This window comes from Maylandia zebra, linkage group LG9, assembly GCF_041146795.1.
Source record: "Maylandia zebra isolate NMK-2024a linkage group LG9, Mzebra_GT3a, whole genome shotgun sequence".
NCBI classification, from domain to species: domain Eukaryota; kingdom Metazoa; phylum Chordata; class Actinopteri; order Cichliformes; family Cichlidae; genus Maylandia; species Maylandia zebra.
The window spans coordinates 14866714-14883157 of NC_135175.1; the positions used below are offsets into that span (position 1 = coordinate 14866714).

A 16444-nucleotide genomic window follows, 5' to 3' on the forward strand; every position below is an offset into this window, starting at 1 on the left:
AAAAAGAGGCAAAAATTAGTTTGTTTCTTTATTCAACTTTTGAACAGTGGTACTCAGTCAGTATATATTCAGTAAATGCAAATTATTTACACGGCAGTGCACTACAGGCATAAATGTAGACCCCTAGATAAAACATTATGGGTCATTCCCACAACCCACAGCTTTACTGTGTTCCAGCAAAGTATCCAATAGCAGTGACAACTCCTCCAAAGTAGCAAGTGGGATTTTTCTGTTTTGAGGACGGCTCCTTTTACCTGTCACTACAGATGGTCTGTTTATGTTTTGATCAAGAGCCTTTTTTTGGGCAGCTGAAGAGGAGAAGTCTATCTTATGGCCAACCTCTGGCTGTATTTTGGTCATATTACCCAGCAAAACCCAGTATGCAGGTTCATCTGTAACAGTCCTCGTGCCACAGATCAACACTGCTGCTTCTACATTAAACAGAAGAGCAGCGACATGGCTGCAGGTCTCTGCGACTCCGGCCTTACAGCTGCAGTGGGCGGCTTCAACCTTCCCTGTGATGCTCACAGTGACCCATGGCTGCAATGCTGGTTCATTCAGTCTTTGAGAGTGCAGGACCTGAAACACACACAGACAAAGTTCATTTAAAGACAAGAACTATGAGCCAAGGCCGACGTAAATGTGTTTTATCTACTTTATCATAAATGTAACAAAGTGTTTAGAAAGTTAGCACATACATGTAATTTTTCATTTCTTTATGTGTCCATCTATAGAACGCTGCATGTTATAGTGTAAATCTGCCTGCAGAAAATGAACCTAAAGTATGTACCGGTAATGCAAGGATGTCATCACTTTAGAGATGGAGAAAGCATAAAGTGACAATTATGAATCCCTTAATATGATAAGGAGATTCTGCAGGTCATTGATCAATATATAAAACTAAAATAAAATGTATTTTTAGTGACACAAGATACAAACATGGAAGCAAGATGTTTAATTAGGATTATTTATAATAAATATGAATAAATTAGTGCAATTTCTTTAACCATAAAGAATAACAATCCTTCAGGAGAATGTCACATCAATGCACTGAACTCGCTATGTTATCCACCTAACAGCCTCCACATGTTGTCACTGTAATTTCCCCTCATGAATGAATTTATGCTGCACTAATTTGAATGTTTGCAGGGAAATCAAACGCATTTCACTCGCAGTACTCGAGCTGACTTACCTTTGCTTGAATGACGACTTGTACGCGCTGATTCCACAGATAAGGTACGAAAATATGTCAGGCTACGTCAGTAGCGGTTGGTCTTCAGGGTTTCTACTCCACGGCCGTATTTCATACGGGTCCACATTTCCAATGCACGCTATTTTCTGCAAGTACCGCTGCTTCGCCTCTGAATGAAATCGGTCTCTATACAGTTCATTCTCTTTTGAGCTGCTTTTAAGCATCTTTCTTGTAGTCGTCGTTCCAACACAGTGTGTTTGGTTTGATTCGTAGACCCCGAAAATGGCGCTGCGCTCCCATAATGCATTGCGGCGTGACGTCAACTCCAAAGCCCTATTCCAGCAGCAGCACAGCTCCCTCTGCCTTTCGCTCACTGGCTGTCGCATGCCTTCGCCACATACTGCACAGTAGTGATGTGTCAGTCACGAACAAAATGGCTCTTAGAGCCGGCTCCTTATCGCAAGCCGTGGGTTTTTGGTTTTTTTTCTTCCCTTTATCTCACCCTCTCTCACACTTTTTTCCGCTTCACTCCGCATGTGAGCTTTGTGCTTTGCGCTGGGCAGAGGGGGGAGGGGCGGTAGTCACACTGGCAGTAGCACAGGAACAGAGCGGGAGAGAGAGAGCCAGGGACAACAACGTCTAATTTATATTTAATTGTGCTGCGGTTTGCAGTGTTTTGAGTTGTTTCACTTTAAATTGGTTTAAAAGGAAAATGCTGAACATTTAAATAGTTAAAAGTTGAACTGTGACTAGTTGGTTTTTGTATTATATGAATATTTATTACATTTTATGTGGAGTGAATAAATAAAAGTATATTTACGGTGGCCCCTAAAGACAAAGCACGTAAAAACTCCAAAACACGTACAAACTCTGAAGCACGTACGAAACACAACAGAAGTGCTCCAGAATGCTAGCCGCAGTGTTGAGCTTTTGTTACCTAGTGGCTACACAAGCCTGCAAGTACCAACGACAAATGAACATTTTTTTATTATTATTTGAATATATACGAGTGCTTGTGTATAAATACACATATGCTTTCAATTGTGTAATTTAAGTGATCTAGGTAGCTCTGTTTTGGAAGTTCAGTTAACTCTGGGAATGTGCTTTGGAGTTTTTACGTGTTTTGTCTCTAGGGGCCACCGCATATATTTATATATAAACATATATAAATAAAACCACTTTTTTTTACATTAGTAATTCCTTTTGTGCATAATTTTATATTATTGTTAATAATAAATTAATTAAAGCAACAAAACAACATGAAGAGCCGGTTCGGAGCCGAAAGAGCCGGCTCTTTTTAGTGAGCCAAGTCGAAAGAGCCGGTTCTCTAAAAAGAGCCGGAAATCCCATCACTACCGTCTCGCCTGTGTGATTAGCATCCGCTGTGTTTCCCGGGGTTTCCTCTTTGCCCTGTTCCCTTCTCATATTTAGTGTCTGTTTCTTTCTCTGCTCGTCGTTGCGTTCTTTTTGTTATAAAATTTCAGCACTCATCTAGATGACTTCCTCAGTCTCAGCTTTGCATATTGACGGTATGGAGTCAACAATGCCAATGAAACTGACCACATCCCACTGTTGGTGGTGCTGTTTGTGATCTGAGACTGACAAAGTCACTTGGATAAATGATGAAACTTTCTCCCATTGAAAACACAACCATACCTGGATGACTAAGCATGCTTTGAGTTATTATATGTTATAATTGTATTTATTATATGCACACACATTTTTTAAAACCTTCTTCTCATTGATTTTATTTTATTTTATTTTTTTATTGAGGATGAAGACTATGAGCCCCGACGGCCCTCATCCTCTACATGGCGACATGCAGCAGCTCTCACACCCAAGCAGGCCAAAAAGGTGAAAACTGGAAAGGCTAAACCAAAGTTCAAGGAAAATGGGTCTCCTGGGGTGGAAGAACTGTGGAAAGACAGGAATGAGGAAGACAGAAATCCTAACCCCTTCAGGTTTAAGCCAGCAAGGGACCCAGGCCCTACATTTAACACCACAACAGCATGGTCTCCTCTGTCGCTGTTCCAGCTATTCTTTTGTGAGAACGTTGTCAGAACAATTATTGAGAACACAAATGCCAATGCTGCAAAGAAAAGGAGGGCTGGCAGCAAGTTTCCATGGACTGCTCTCACGGTGAAGCAAGTTTACATCTTCTTGGCAATTCTTCTTTACACAGGCCTTGTAAGTGTACACCACAGAGCTGACTATTGGAGAAAAAAATGGCCTTATAACTTGGCCTTATAACTTTCACTTCCCTCGTGACACTATGTCAAGAAACCATTTTGAAGCCATCTTGTGGTCATTGCACCTTAGCAGCCCAAAAGATGACGAGGACAATTAAAATAAAAGAAACACCCCAGAGTACGACCGGCTTTCCAAAATAAAGCCACTCTACAACCAGATTGTGACTGCCTTTAAAGCCCTTTTCCAGCCATATAAAAACATTTGCATCGATGAGAGAATGGTGGCATATAAGGGTAGGATATCAATGAAACAGTTTATGAAGGACAAACCCACAAAGTGGGGATATAAACTGTTTGTCTTGGCTGATTCAGACACTGGCTACACCAGTAAGAGTGAGGTCAGCACAACATATGGGCTTAGCTACTCAGCTGTTATGGATCTTTTACATCTGTCATTGCTTGGGCAGGGCTACATTTTGTATGTGGACAATTTTTACACAAGCCCTACACTCTTCAGTGACCTATATAAAGAAAAAAATGGCTGTTTTGGCACTATTAGAAAAAAACAGACAGGCTTTCCGCGCACGCGCAAAAATTACTTTCCTAAGAAGGCTGAGAGGGGAGATGTGCGCTGGATAAGGAAAGGCGAACTGGTGTTTGTGAAGTGGACTGACACTCGAGAGGTCACAATGTGCTCCACAGTGCACAAGGCCTTCAGCGGGAAGACTGTGAAGCAAAAAGTGAAGGAGGCTGCAGGTTGGACAACAAAGGCTGTACCTGTTCCAGATTGTGTTGTAGACTACAACAAGAACATGGGTGGTGTTGATTTGTCCGATGCTCTGATTGGTTATTACACTGTCCTTCATATAACTATGAAATGGTATAAAACTTTGTTTTATCATTTCTTAGACATTGCTGTTGTTAATAGTTTTCTTTTGCATATGGAGTTATGCAAGAGGCAAGGTAAGGAGCCAATGACACAAAAAATGTTTCGGGAGCAGCTTGCCAAGGAGATGCTGGACTTTGCTCCTGCCTCAGCATTACCACCACCAACACCATTGTCTAACCTCACCTGCATGCCATGTTATTTTGGCAGCAATGCAACAGATCTGAGGAGATATTGCTGGAGGTGCCAGGATGTTGGCATCCTGAGGGTGAAAACCCCAATTTATTGTAGGGCTTACGACGTCGCTCTGTGCCTCACATCAAAAAACAACTGCTTTAAAGACTGAGAGTCTCTTCTGTTTCTGCTGTCTTGCTGACTTTTCCTTGGTTCACAGAATATCTGATAGAGCAGCTGATATTCTTTCTGTCATGGTCTGGGTGAGTGCCAGTGTGTATCTCTTGAGCCGGCAGTTCAACCTCTCGGAGGAGCCACTGTGTTCCTGCTCATTGCTCTCACCTGTGGGTAATTAAGCTGTGGACTTTAAGGGCCACCACACTCAACCACTCTTTGCCAGATTCTCAGCTAACTACAGTTAGTGCAGGCCACCACTGTGTTTTGTACACTTTAATAGCAAACTACCTTGTCTCACCTTTTATCGCTCTTTCATGACTACTCACCAGATTACCAGACGCAAATCTCCACCATACTACAGTGGAGAGCTCTACCTGGATAGTAGGTAGGTAAAAGGGTCTGCACACTGACAATTACCCTACAGTACACCTGTTTGGGTTATGACAAACTTTGAAGGAGAATTCAGGCTGGACAATTCAAAACTTCAGGACAGAACACTTTAATTTGTTTTATTCATTCAAAAGATTGTTTAAAAAACCCATAGAAGTCACCTTTTTATTGTTGTATTTATTAAGAGATATGTATTACTTACAAAAAAGCCACCACACAAATAGGATTTGTAGAATATGATGGTGGACATTTAAGAGATTATACAGTGTTTAAAATCTGTTCACCTTCAATAGTTGCATAGTCTGTTTAACACTCATCGACAGCATGTTTCTGCAGAATAATTACAACTTACTAATTATATTACGTTTTGGTTTTTTTTTAAATGCAACTTGCTGCCACAAGATAGTGACATCAAAACTAAAGACAGATATTCAACATGCTCATGGAGCTGCCATCCCACTTCATTCAGAAAGTTGGAGCAAGTGAAGGAGAGAGTTAAAAATCACATTGAGTTCTTTTCTCCACCAGAATACTAGCATTGATGTTTGCATTCTAAAAGCTGTCTGTGTCTACTTAAAGGAAAAGCCAGATGACCTATTAAAGAAATTCTTGGTAAGTTGGAAAAGGAACTGTTGGCAGTCACAACGACATATTTTCATGTAAATGCTCCACATTTATATTTTATTCTTCATAGACTGTAAACAGATACTTCTCATTTTTTCTTCACCTCAGCGTAGAGTTCCTCTTGGCCATTAACTCTCTGTGTTAAGCTGTTTTCTGGCTTGTTGACTTTCACCTGTGCGTACACCGTACCCTGCTGCTGCCCTCTGTCCTGCATTGAGTCAGAGGATGCTTCATATCCCAGCTTAGAGAAGCTGACCTCTCCATAATGGATGTTTTCTTCCTCTTTTTCTGTGTTATTTGCTGGCCCTTCAACAACCTGCTCTTCATGAGGTTGAATCTATTAAAAAAAACAAATAAGAAAATCTGTGATGTAGACCTGTTGAGTCCATTCTTAATCATGTTTTTAGAAATTTGAAATCATGTGACTGTGGCTGTTATAGAAATACAGAAGTAAATATTCATGGAAACAGGCAGGTAAAGTGATTGAACAAATTTAGTATCTTCTTACCTGAGTGTGTTGTATAGTTTGACGCATTGACTTTAAGCACCTGGACATAAGAGGCAATAAAATAAAATATTTTTATACTAAATATATGTATGAGTAAATCTAAGCTTGGTGGGGGAAAAAACACATTTTATTGTGCAGCTAAAATATGAGTGACAAAATATCATGTTTCCTACTGTCATGTGTGATACTTGCCAAAGAAATATTGTCAAGAAAATTAGTAAGATGGTCCCAGTGATTCCTCCAAGAACTAGTCCCAGTGTGAAGTGATCATTCTGCTCTCCTGGTACAAGATAAATATGAAACACCATGTGAGTCAAACATTGTATAATAATCTAGACACAGAAAGACAGCCATTGCTAAAGTTTTTTCACATCCTCTTTAAATTTCAGTGTAGCAATGTAACTGAGAAATAAGTAAAAGCATCCAGTCAAGAAGAAAAGGGCGCCAAGGTCTGTGCCTATAGACTGTGTTGCTTTTGATGGGAACCCAAATATAGACAAAACGAGGTGTGGAAACAAACTTAAATTTAACCAAGGGTGAGACGTTTGTTTAGGCTTAACACAAGAACACAAACTAAAGAGAAAACTAGAACACAAAAGTAACCTAAACTGGAAAACTACAAGGAACCTAGAAAACTATGAAACCTGGAGAGACAAGGAAAGACAAGAATGAGTGACAACTTACAACATAAAAACAAAAGAGGGTGATGAGGGAAAAGGAAACAAACAGGGAACACGACCCTGTCAAAGTAAAACAGGAAACACTAAGGTGCAGACTTAAAACACGTGGCCAGACACCGGGCCAGGAGGAAGGAACACACAGGGGAACGAGACAGACTGGGGAAAGAGGGAAACATGGAAACAATTAAGAAAGACAAGACACAAGGAGTGTGTGTGTCTGAGAGAGAGAGAGAGAGAGAGAGGAAGGGAGTGAGTGACACTGAGGGAGAGAGAGACAAGATGGGCTGGGGAGAAGAAATATGATGCAGGAGACAGGGGAGACATGAAATATGAGGAGTATGTGGGAACAGGAAAGAGAGACCCAAAGGGGAACACCTACAAGAGAGAGAAACATACATGAACGGGAAGACAAATTTTCACAGGATGCAGGGATGATGGAAACGCAAAAGGAGCCTAACACAAGAAAGCATAACACAGGCAAACACGAAAATTTCAGACACAGAGTCAACTAAACTTTAGGATGACTGTAACACTAAATCGTAACCTGTCTTAAAAATGCAAAAGTCACAAAACCCCAATAACCTCAAAGCTAAAAAATAGAAAACTAAAACATGACAACACAAAGAAATCACAAATCACAATAAAATCAAAATGACTCAGAGCCATGACAAAAGAGGAGAAAAGCAAGTCATCGGTTCTTAACAGCTCTGTTAAGAAAGAAAAACAAAAACAAAATAAGGGAAAACAAAAATAAATAAACAAAGAGAAGACAACATTACCTAAAGAAATAATAACAATAATAATAATAACAATAATAATAATAATAATAATAATAATAATAATAATAATAAGTAAGACAATTTAAGGTGAATAAATATTTTCAAGTCTAACGCATGAACAACCACACATTATAGGATAAAGTACAAGATTTGAACTTCATCAAGCTAAATGTACTTCCTTCTCAACTCAATTTTAATGAATACCTCAAAAAATTATTAAAAAAACAGCTTATGAAACTTAGTGCTGAGTAATTTTACCTCCAACAGTCATGTTAATCTCTGCTGATGTCTGATTACCCAGATCATTAGTGGCCACACAGTAATAAACTCCTCCATCTGTTACATTGAAGCTGTAAATCTCTCCTTCAGATACTTTCACAGCTCCATCTCTGCTCTTCTTGAACCAGGTGAAGTTGCTGACTGGAGGTTTGGCTCTGCTGGAGCAGGTCAGCTTCACCCAGCTGCCTGCTGACATCAAACCTGATGGACTGATGGATGCTGAGGTGTCTTGAGGAGCATCTGGAGAAACAAAAATGGAAAGAATTATCCCATAAATCATGTTGGTCTCCTCAAACTTTCACACGTGTCCCTGCTGCTAGACACCTGAATAAAATTAGTAGGTCATTAGCAAGACTTGACTGAATGCTGAGGTGGCAATCCCAACCCAACTCAAGTAAATTTAAGTAAATGTCAGTGCTTGGAAAAATGTACTTCTAAAAGTAATTTTATTGCACCATGTTCATTCACTCATGTGCTGCTGTAACATGAAACAAATGGCTGAATCGCCACCTCAGCATGCAGTCAAGTTCCACATAGTCTTGCAAATGACCTACTAATTTGATTCAGGTGTGTTGCATCAGGGATACGTGGAAAGGTTTCAGGACACCAGCCCTCCGGGACTGCAGTTTGACACGTGTGTCTTCAACAACAAACTCTGATTGTCTTACATGAAACACTGAGAGTCTCTTCTGTCTCTGCTGTCTTGGTGTCTTTTCCTTGGTTCACAGGATATCTGGCAGAGCAGCTGATCTTCTTTCCATCATGTGTGTCTGACAGAGTGATGTTCTGCTGGATTTTAGTTGTAAAGCTTCCATCTGTGTTTTCCTCTATTTTGTTGTGAGAGTCTTGTTGGAGATTCCAGGTGAGTTGAGGAGGGGAGTGTGGACAGGGAGTGAGAGCTGAGCAGGTTATAGTGACAGACTCCTTCTCCTTCAGATCACCTGAGATTGTAATACTGGGCCTCCAAGGAGAATCTGTGGTTTCACATAAAATCACACTGCTCTTTGCACCACTGATTAAAATCTGCAAACCTAATGCTTTCAAAACCTGTTCTAAATTCATACTTTGATTTATAAATGTAATCAAGTCTTGAACATAAAAGTGGAGCAGACGTTATAATAAGAAACAATTTTCTGAGTGTCATGCTGGGACAATCATTACAACTTTAATACAAGATTTGCTCAAGTGATATTGATTATATTCAAAAAATAGATCAAAGACTAGATAGTCAGTACTAAATGTTAGTTTAATGTTAATGTGATACATAAACAAAAAATAAACAAACAAACATACTATTACCTGTGACTGTTATTTGAAGAGGATCACAAGCTGCTGTTGCCTTGAATGTTTCACTCTCTACTCTGAAGAAGTATTTGTTTGTGTATGTGGTGGTTAAATTAGTAAACAGAGTGGTGCAGTCTCCCTGACTCAGGTTCCCAGTAATACTCATTGGATAGATGCTAACTGCTCCACTACTGTTGAAGAGCACATTGTTTGCCTCGTTGGCAAATTCGGGATTATTTTTAATCCACACTCCAAAAATTTCACTTTTGCTGTTAAATTTCTGTTCTTCTTTGGGTCTGAACCTACATGGGATTTGCAAACAAGATCCACTCAGTGCTTCCAGCTGCTTTGGTGCAGTTATGAAAAGGTCTGCTTTATAGGAATAACCAGCCAAAGCACCTGTAAATACAATTTAATGATTAATCCATTCACATATCAGTATTAAACAAAATAACTACATGTTTTTCTACTCCCAAACAAAACTCTCATCTCTGATTAAACTATTTGCTACACTTTAGTTAGCGTGAAATTTTTTTTTGCATATTTCCATTTTAAATTAAACATTTAGCTGATATTCCAGAGATGGTAGGAACATTTCCACCACCATCTGCTGTTTGGATGTAAGATGGAAATCTTCATAATCAGAGTTTCAAAAACTGTCTAGTGTAATGCTTGAAAGTGCCACCAAAGTTTTTTGTTCCTTAGGTGTTAACATTTTGTACAAAAACATTTTAATTTAAAGTCAGTACAAAAAGTAGGTCTATGTTCACTCTGTTAGTAAATGAAGTTTACGTTGTAAAATAACTCCAATAATGACTTTGAAATACTGAAATACTCACCTGAAACAAACAGGACAATCAGTAACATGCTGACTGTCTCCATGTTCACACACAGACTACTCTACTGCCTGGATTAAAAAAAGACAATTTCATGTACGGAGCTCTAACACTGTACTTAATATTTTTAAAGCTGTTTTATCATAAAAATGTTCCTTCTTCATTTATACAGATCTTGTTTTTATTTTCTTGTAGGATTTTGCTTTGAAACATGGTGAAATATAAAAAATGTAACACAAAGCAGTTCATATAAAACTTGAACATCAGTAAGTAAGATTACTTTACATGTGCCTGTCAGTGCAATGAAAGAAAAGTAAAAAGTTATTGAATAAAAGCAATAAAATGTTTCCTTACCAAACAATCCCAAGTGTAGAATTATTGTTTTGCAGTTTTAGAAGAATTACAGTGGACCGTGTCGCCCAGCTGATGTTGGAAAGAAGGAAGTACAGAAAGAGAACTTGTTTAAGAAAGTGCAATAAAGTCAGTTTATCACAAAGCTGCTGGAGGCGTCACTCGATGCCTCTGACAAAAACTCTTCAGTTCTGCTTTTCTACAAGTAGGCTACTTACATTTACATGTATCTTTTAGCAAATCTGCAGTGACTGCATCAGCACTAAAATTAATCACAAAGTGTGGGAAAGAGCACAGTAACACTACAATTTGGTTGTTGAGCAGCAACACCAGGCATTTGATTTCTGGCACATAAGTTTAGTTGTGGAAAAATCTTATTTTATATCTGAGCTCAATAAATGTTAAGCCATTTTTAATTTAGCCATGTTGTAATGAGGCCACAAATGTAAATTTGGATTTGGGAAATATTAATTATTATGATACATGATAAATATAAACTATTAAATCCCCCCATCTAATGAACTAACATGTATCTATAGATATAGATACATGTATAGATACACTAAATGACAAATACTTTCTAATTTTACTGGTCAAAATGCAAAACCCTAATCAGTCCATCTAGTAGATTATTTAATAAAACATTATGGTACAAATATTACAAATTGTTCATCTGAATTAGTTTATTCCCAAAATCAGATCTCAGTGAATACACGTACTGGCTTGCTGTCGTAATGATCGTTTAAGTGGTCCAGTCTACTTAAGATCAAAGTGGGCCATATGTGGCCTGTGAGGTAAAATGAATTTGACACACCTGATGTAGAGTTCTTCATGGAATTGGTTTCCATGTTCAAGGAGCTTCATGGGTTCATCACCAAGCACAATGCAAAGCATAGACTACAGTGGCATGAAGCACACCAGCACTGGACTCAGTGCAATGGAGACGTGTTCACTGGAGTGATGACCTTTGACGTTTACCAGGATTTGCTCATTCAGTGCTGTTCTGCTTGTCTTGTGGCCTGTTGATATCCAGCTTTAATAGTAGTTGTTAATGGAAGATCGTTGAGCTAACAGGTGCTTTACAGTCAGGGTGGAAACTGGTCTTCTGCTCAATCACACGTCTCACATGTGTTACACGTCACGCATGTCATTGGTTCTGCTATTATAGTACAGATACAGTGACTTAAAATGGACAGCAGATCTGTGATGGGCCCTTAGCTGGGCCTTGGCTGGTCTTTGAACTTAATAACATCTCTTCTAGTGACATCAAAGAACAACTCAGTCTGAAACTAAGAACATGTATTCTTCAGTGTGATCTATGTGTACAGTACAGTTGTAAATTTTATAAAGTTTCAATTCACACGTATCCATAAAAGACCCAAAGTTCTTCACAAAGAAAAAACAAAAACAGGTTATTGGAGTATTTTATAGATTTAGTGACAATTAAAGCCTAAAATACTCTTTTCATAAACACTACAAAGAACATTTGTGACACTCACAGTGCAGCTCTGGTGAAGCCTACTTCTTACTTATTCAATTTGATTGATCGGCCAGGAAGCCAAGAACCCACGCATGCACTGGTTTATGACTAAAGAATTACGGCAGATCTTTCAAAAATTGCACGAACAATGGAAGACCTGCATCTAATTTATTATGAAATTGTAGCTCTACACATAGCCATTTGAGAAAGAAATACTTTGGTTCCTCTATTGCGTAGTGTTTTCTTGAGATTGCAGAATAAAATGAAAGAGAATTACAATAAAACATATGAACTAAATGCTCCCAATGTCAGAAAAAAGTAGTAATGAAACACCCAGAAGACTAAAACAATGTAAAAGTAGAGTCAGTCTTGTCCTTCCTGATTATGTTCAGCAAAAGAGGAAGTCACTGTGACAGTCTAAATCTTCACGCTTAAATATTTGTTTTTTCTGTCACTCACTCAAAGCTTGTAAGTTTAACCTTAGAAATTTAAGGACAACTAAACAGCAGGTACAGACAGAGTACACGCTGTTTAGGAAAGTGCAGTTTTCTTGCATGCAAAGTAAAATATGTTCTTATAAATTAAGAACATACGAACAAGAAATTCAGTTGCTCTGTGACAGATTCACAGCCTCTGTCTCACGCTATCTCTCCCTATTCTAGCTTTGATAGGCTGCACTGCCCAGCTGGCTGCATTTATAAAATCAAACTTCCAGTGTTAAAGCTGAAGAGAAAAATTTCAATCTTTGTGTGTACATCAGCTTCAGTACTAACCAGTGTCACAGCAAAGCATTTACTGTGGTATTATGTGGTTGGTTTGATCTACCATATCTATGTTTTCCATCCTGCAGTGTTTTGCTTAATGATATGCTTTTAGCTTCTATATTAAGTCATTACAATTTTATTTATACAGTGTCAAATCACAAAAAACAGTCGCCTCAAGATACTTTACATTGTAAGGTAGATCCTAAATTAATACATACAGAGAAAAACCAAAATAATAATTTAACCCCCTATGAGCAAACACATTTGAGAGAGTCTGATACTGTCACGGTTCTGGGTCCGTTGGACCCAGTATTTTCAGTTTTTTATGTTTTGGTTCACTTTTGCATCATGGATTATTCTTTGTTTCTCTGGTACCTTGTGTTTCAGTTATCTTGGTGTTTTGGATTGTTTCTCATTCTCTTGTTGTGATTATTATTATTATTATTATTATTATTATTATTATTATTATTATTATTAGTTTCATGTTTCTATTATCCATGTTTTAGGAATGGTGGTTTCATGTATAGTTCAGTTCCATGTTTCATTTTCTGTCTCTGTGTTGAGTCCATGTCTCTGAGTTGTGATTCATGTTTCCTGTTTTATTGTGAAAGTCTTTGTCTTATGTTAGTGTGTGCAGCTTTGTTCCCCATGTCTCGTTAGCCCTGATCTCTCCCAGCTGTGTCTCCCTTCTGTGGCCCATTTCCTCATTACTACCCTGTGTATTTAAGCCCTGTGTTTTCCCATGCCCAGTGTCGCGTCGTACCCACAGATTATGCCTGTGTGTCCTTGGTCTCAGTGGTCCATCCTCACTTCATGTTTGTTTTCCTGCCAGCAATAAAGCTGAGGTTTTTGAGTTACATTCCGTTTTCTGAGTCCTGCATTTGGATCCTCATCTCTGCCTGCCCGCACACAGAGCCCTGACAGATACATTTATTAACGAAGTGCTCAATTTTTACATACTGAAATTATATTTCAAACAGCACCAGGCCATAAAAGGGTTAATCATCAGTAAATGTCTAAGCTGTAACTTAAGATCAGCAAACAATATGTGTTTCATTGCAATGCAAATGATCACACCAAAGCTTTGAAGGAACTACATTCAGTTCACATGTACATACTCTGCAAACAAGTTAGGCATCAGTACTCGAGTAAAATTAGAAATGTAAAATTAGAAATGTATATCACATGAAAAGAATATAGCCCATATGATCTTCACTGCCCTATGCATAGCCAAGAAAACAGTCCTCATGAACTGGAAAAATAAAAATAATCTTAATTCTAACCAATATAGAAATTATCTATTAGATTACATTAGTCTTGACACAGCCTCTGCCACCACATTAGATCAATTGCTCTGGGCCCCTTTTATCAGCTCCATCACCTAGTGGGGGTGGGGGGTCATAGTTTGGTCCCGCCTTCACTGTTGTGATTGGTGAGGGGGTAGGGACAGGCTTAGGGCGTCGGGGGGTTCCCCGGAGGCATCTTCCTTGGGGGGCTCAACCCGGGGTAGCGGTCACGTCCGGTTGAGGGCTCTGTTGGCTCTCAGGTGACTGTTTCCTCGCGGCTGCGTGCAGCGGGGCTAGGGGAGGGTCTGTGCTGACGGACGCGGGTTACTGACCTGGCAACCTGGCTGCCCCTGGGTGGGTCCGGGATGGGCGTGAGGTTCTGGGGGCGCTCCGTCTCTGGGCTGGGGCCCGGGCCGGGCCTCGGGGGCTCGGGTCCTGGTTGGTGTGTTGCCGGGGTTGTGGGCGGGTGGGTGCATGGGGGCCCGGCCCTGGAGCAGGGTGCCGCCGGTGCATCGAGCCGCCTGGGGGGCTCTTCAACTGGTGGGGGGGATGGTCACATCTTGCAGGAGCTTTCTTCTCTCAGGAACTCTCTGCAGGAGGGGGAGATACAGGAGAGGTGGAGGAAGATCTCAGCCTGGGTGTTTATTGTCTTATGTAGTCTGGAAGATGAGTGGATGGTGGGGTGGGTGCAGTTTTCTCTGTGGTGGGGTTGGGTGGACTGTCCAGGGCTCTGTGGAGCCGGGGGGCGCTACTGCACTGGGCCCCGGTCTGATGGGCCTGGGCCCCCCTTCCCTGGCGGGTCGCGGAGGGTGGGAGTGCCTACTGGGGTCAGCGGGGGAGCTGGCCCCAGGGAGGGGTTACCTGCCCCTCCCTTCCTTCCCTCCCCATCTCCAGCTGCCTCCCTCTTCCCGCTCCTCCACAACCACCCACACATGCAGGGCCTTGGAGTGGGGGTATGTCACCAGGGTGCAGAGGAGGCTACCCCCCCCCCCCCCCCCCCCCCCCCCCCCGTCCCCTTCTGGCTGCCTCTGCCTCAATTTTATCCCACAACTTAGACATTCACATTATTCACACTCTCATTACACATACATATAGGATCTTGGGGGTGGGCACAATCACGGAGTCCAAATCACCATCAGGGTGTATACCTCACCCCTGACGTCGTTGCCCACCTCTCAATTTTAAATACACTTAGTCATTGAGGGTTAGCAGGAGGGACTATGCGCTTACCTGCTGCTCCTTGGCAGGTAGCTCCATGCCCTCCTGGGTTTTAATTGCACCTTAGAACACATATGCATCAACACTACAATGAGCGGGTGGAGGGAGGTTTGGAGTCTTCTCCCACCCCCATTCTCTGCGGCCTGCTGGAGCGGGAGGGCTAGTAGGAGGAGTTGGCCGTCCGACTGCGGTCTGGGGTGTGGGGCCTCCCTGCTGCTGCAGAGTCGGGGTGGTCTGCCTCTCCCCACCGCAGGGAAAAGGGTAACACCACCTGGGTCTGGGTGCAATTCCCCCCTCCAGGGGCAAGGGTACCTAGACCCGGTTTGTAGAGTACGCTTGGGGAGTGTGATTGTGTGTACAGCGTCTCTTTATGTCTGTCTCCACGTTGGTTGAGTGTGGAGTGAGTGCATATGAGAGCATGAGGGTGGGAATGGATGTTTGTGTCTGTGTGTGCCTGTATGTCTGTGTCTATATGTCAGGTTGGGTATCAGACGCCACCTCTCTGGGGACACCTCAGGCCCTCCAAGGTTTGGAGGCCTATCTCCACCCTACCACCACTTCCCCTGCCGGTGGCGGACTCCCTCAGGTGTCGGTGTGTTGGTGGTTCTTTGTGTCTGGGGGTGGGCGTCCGGGTACACACCGGCTCACTCCTTGGCGGCCGCTTGTCGGGGCCTGGGGCTCGCTCGGGCCCCTTTGGAGGTGGGGTGCCCCCGGCCTCTCGGCCTAGGGCTCGGTCACTCAGGCGCAGCTGGGGGCCGGCGGAGCTCACGGGCGCGTCACTGCAACTCCCCCTGACTTCTGCTCCGCGGCTGCTGGGCGAGCCCTCATCTGGGACTCTCCTCAGCTCTTACTGGGACAGTGGCGCGGCTGCCCCTCTGTTGGTCTTCCATGGTCTCTTGTGTTCTGGGGGCCTCTGGATGTCTGGAGTTTTGATCTCCTCCATACCCGCTTCACACCCTGGAGGACGGGGCTATGGCCCCCCCACACTCCCTAGCAGATCATTACATGGAGAAACCTTTGGAATGCAAGCATGCTGATCCACACAGGTATGCACACATGGGTATTCACAGACGCGGACTAAAGCTTTCTTGGCTGCTGCCTCAAAGCACACTGTGCGCTGTCTATCTTGCGTGCTGCACAATATCGTTTATTACTTAGTAAATACTGATATCTATGACTAGCTAGTTTATTGTGATGGTGCTTTGTTTTCTCTATTATTATGTTGCTCTTTGTTGTTTGCTGTCTCCTCTGTTTGTTTTTGTTTGTTTGTTTGGTTTTTTTTTTTTTCTCCATACAGGTGACCCAGGAGTTTTTTTTTTTTTTTTTTTTTTGTCTCTCTTCCCCCCC

General features: G+C 41.6%; 1 protein-coding gene across 1 annotated transcript; it reads right to left on the reverse strand.

Moving 5' to 3' along the window:
- Positions 1–5014: 5014 nt before the first annotated feature.
- On the reverse strand, positions 5015–8940 carry LOC101476619 (cell adhesion molecule 3). The gene is made up of 5 exons (XM_024799910.2): positions 8547–8940; positions 7858–8118; positions 6333–6420; positions 6141–6180; positions 5015–5969 (listed from the first exon to the last, which is right to left on the reverse strand). The coding sequence occupies exons 1-5, from the start codon at positions 8938–8940 to the stop codon at positions 5721–5723; spliced, it is 1032 nt and encodes a 343-aa protein (XP_024655678.2). The 3' UTR covers positions 5015–5720.
- Between the last annotated feature and the right edge of the window lie 7504 nt (positions 8941–16444).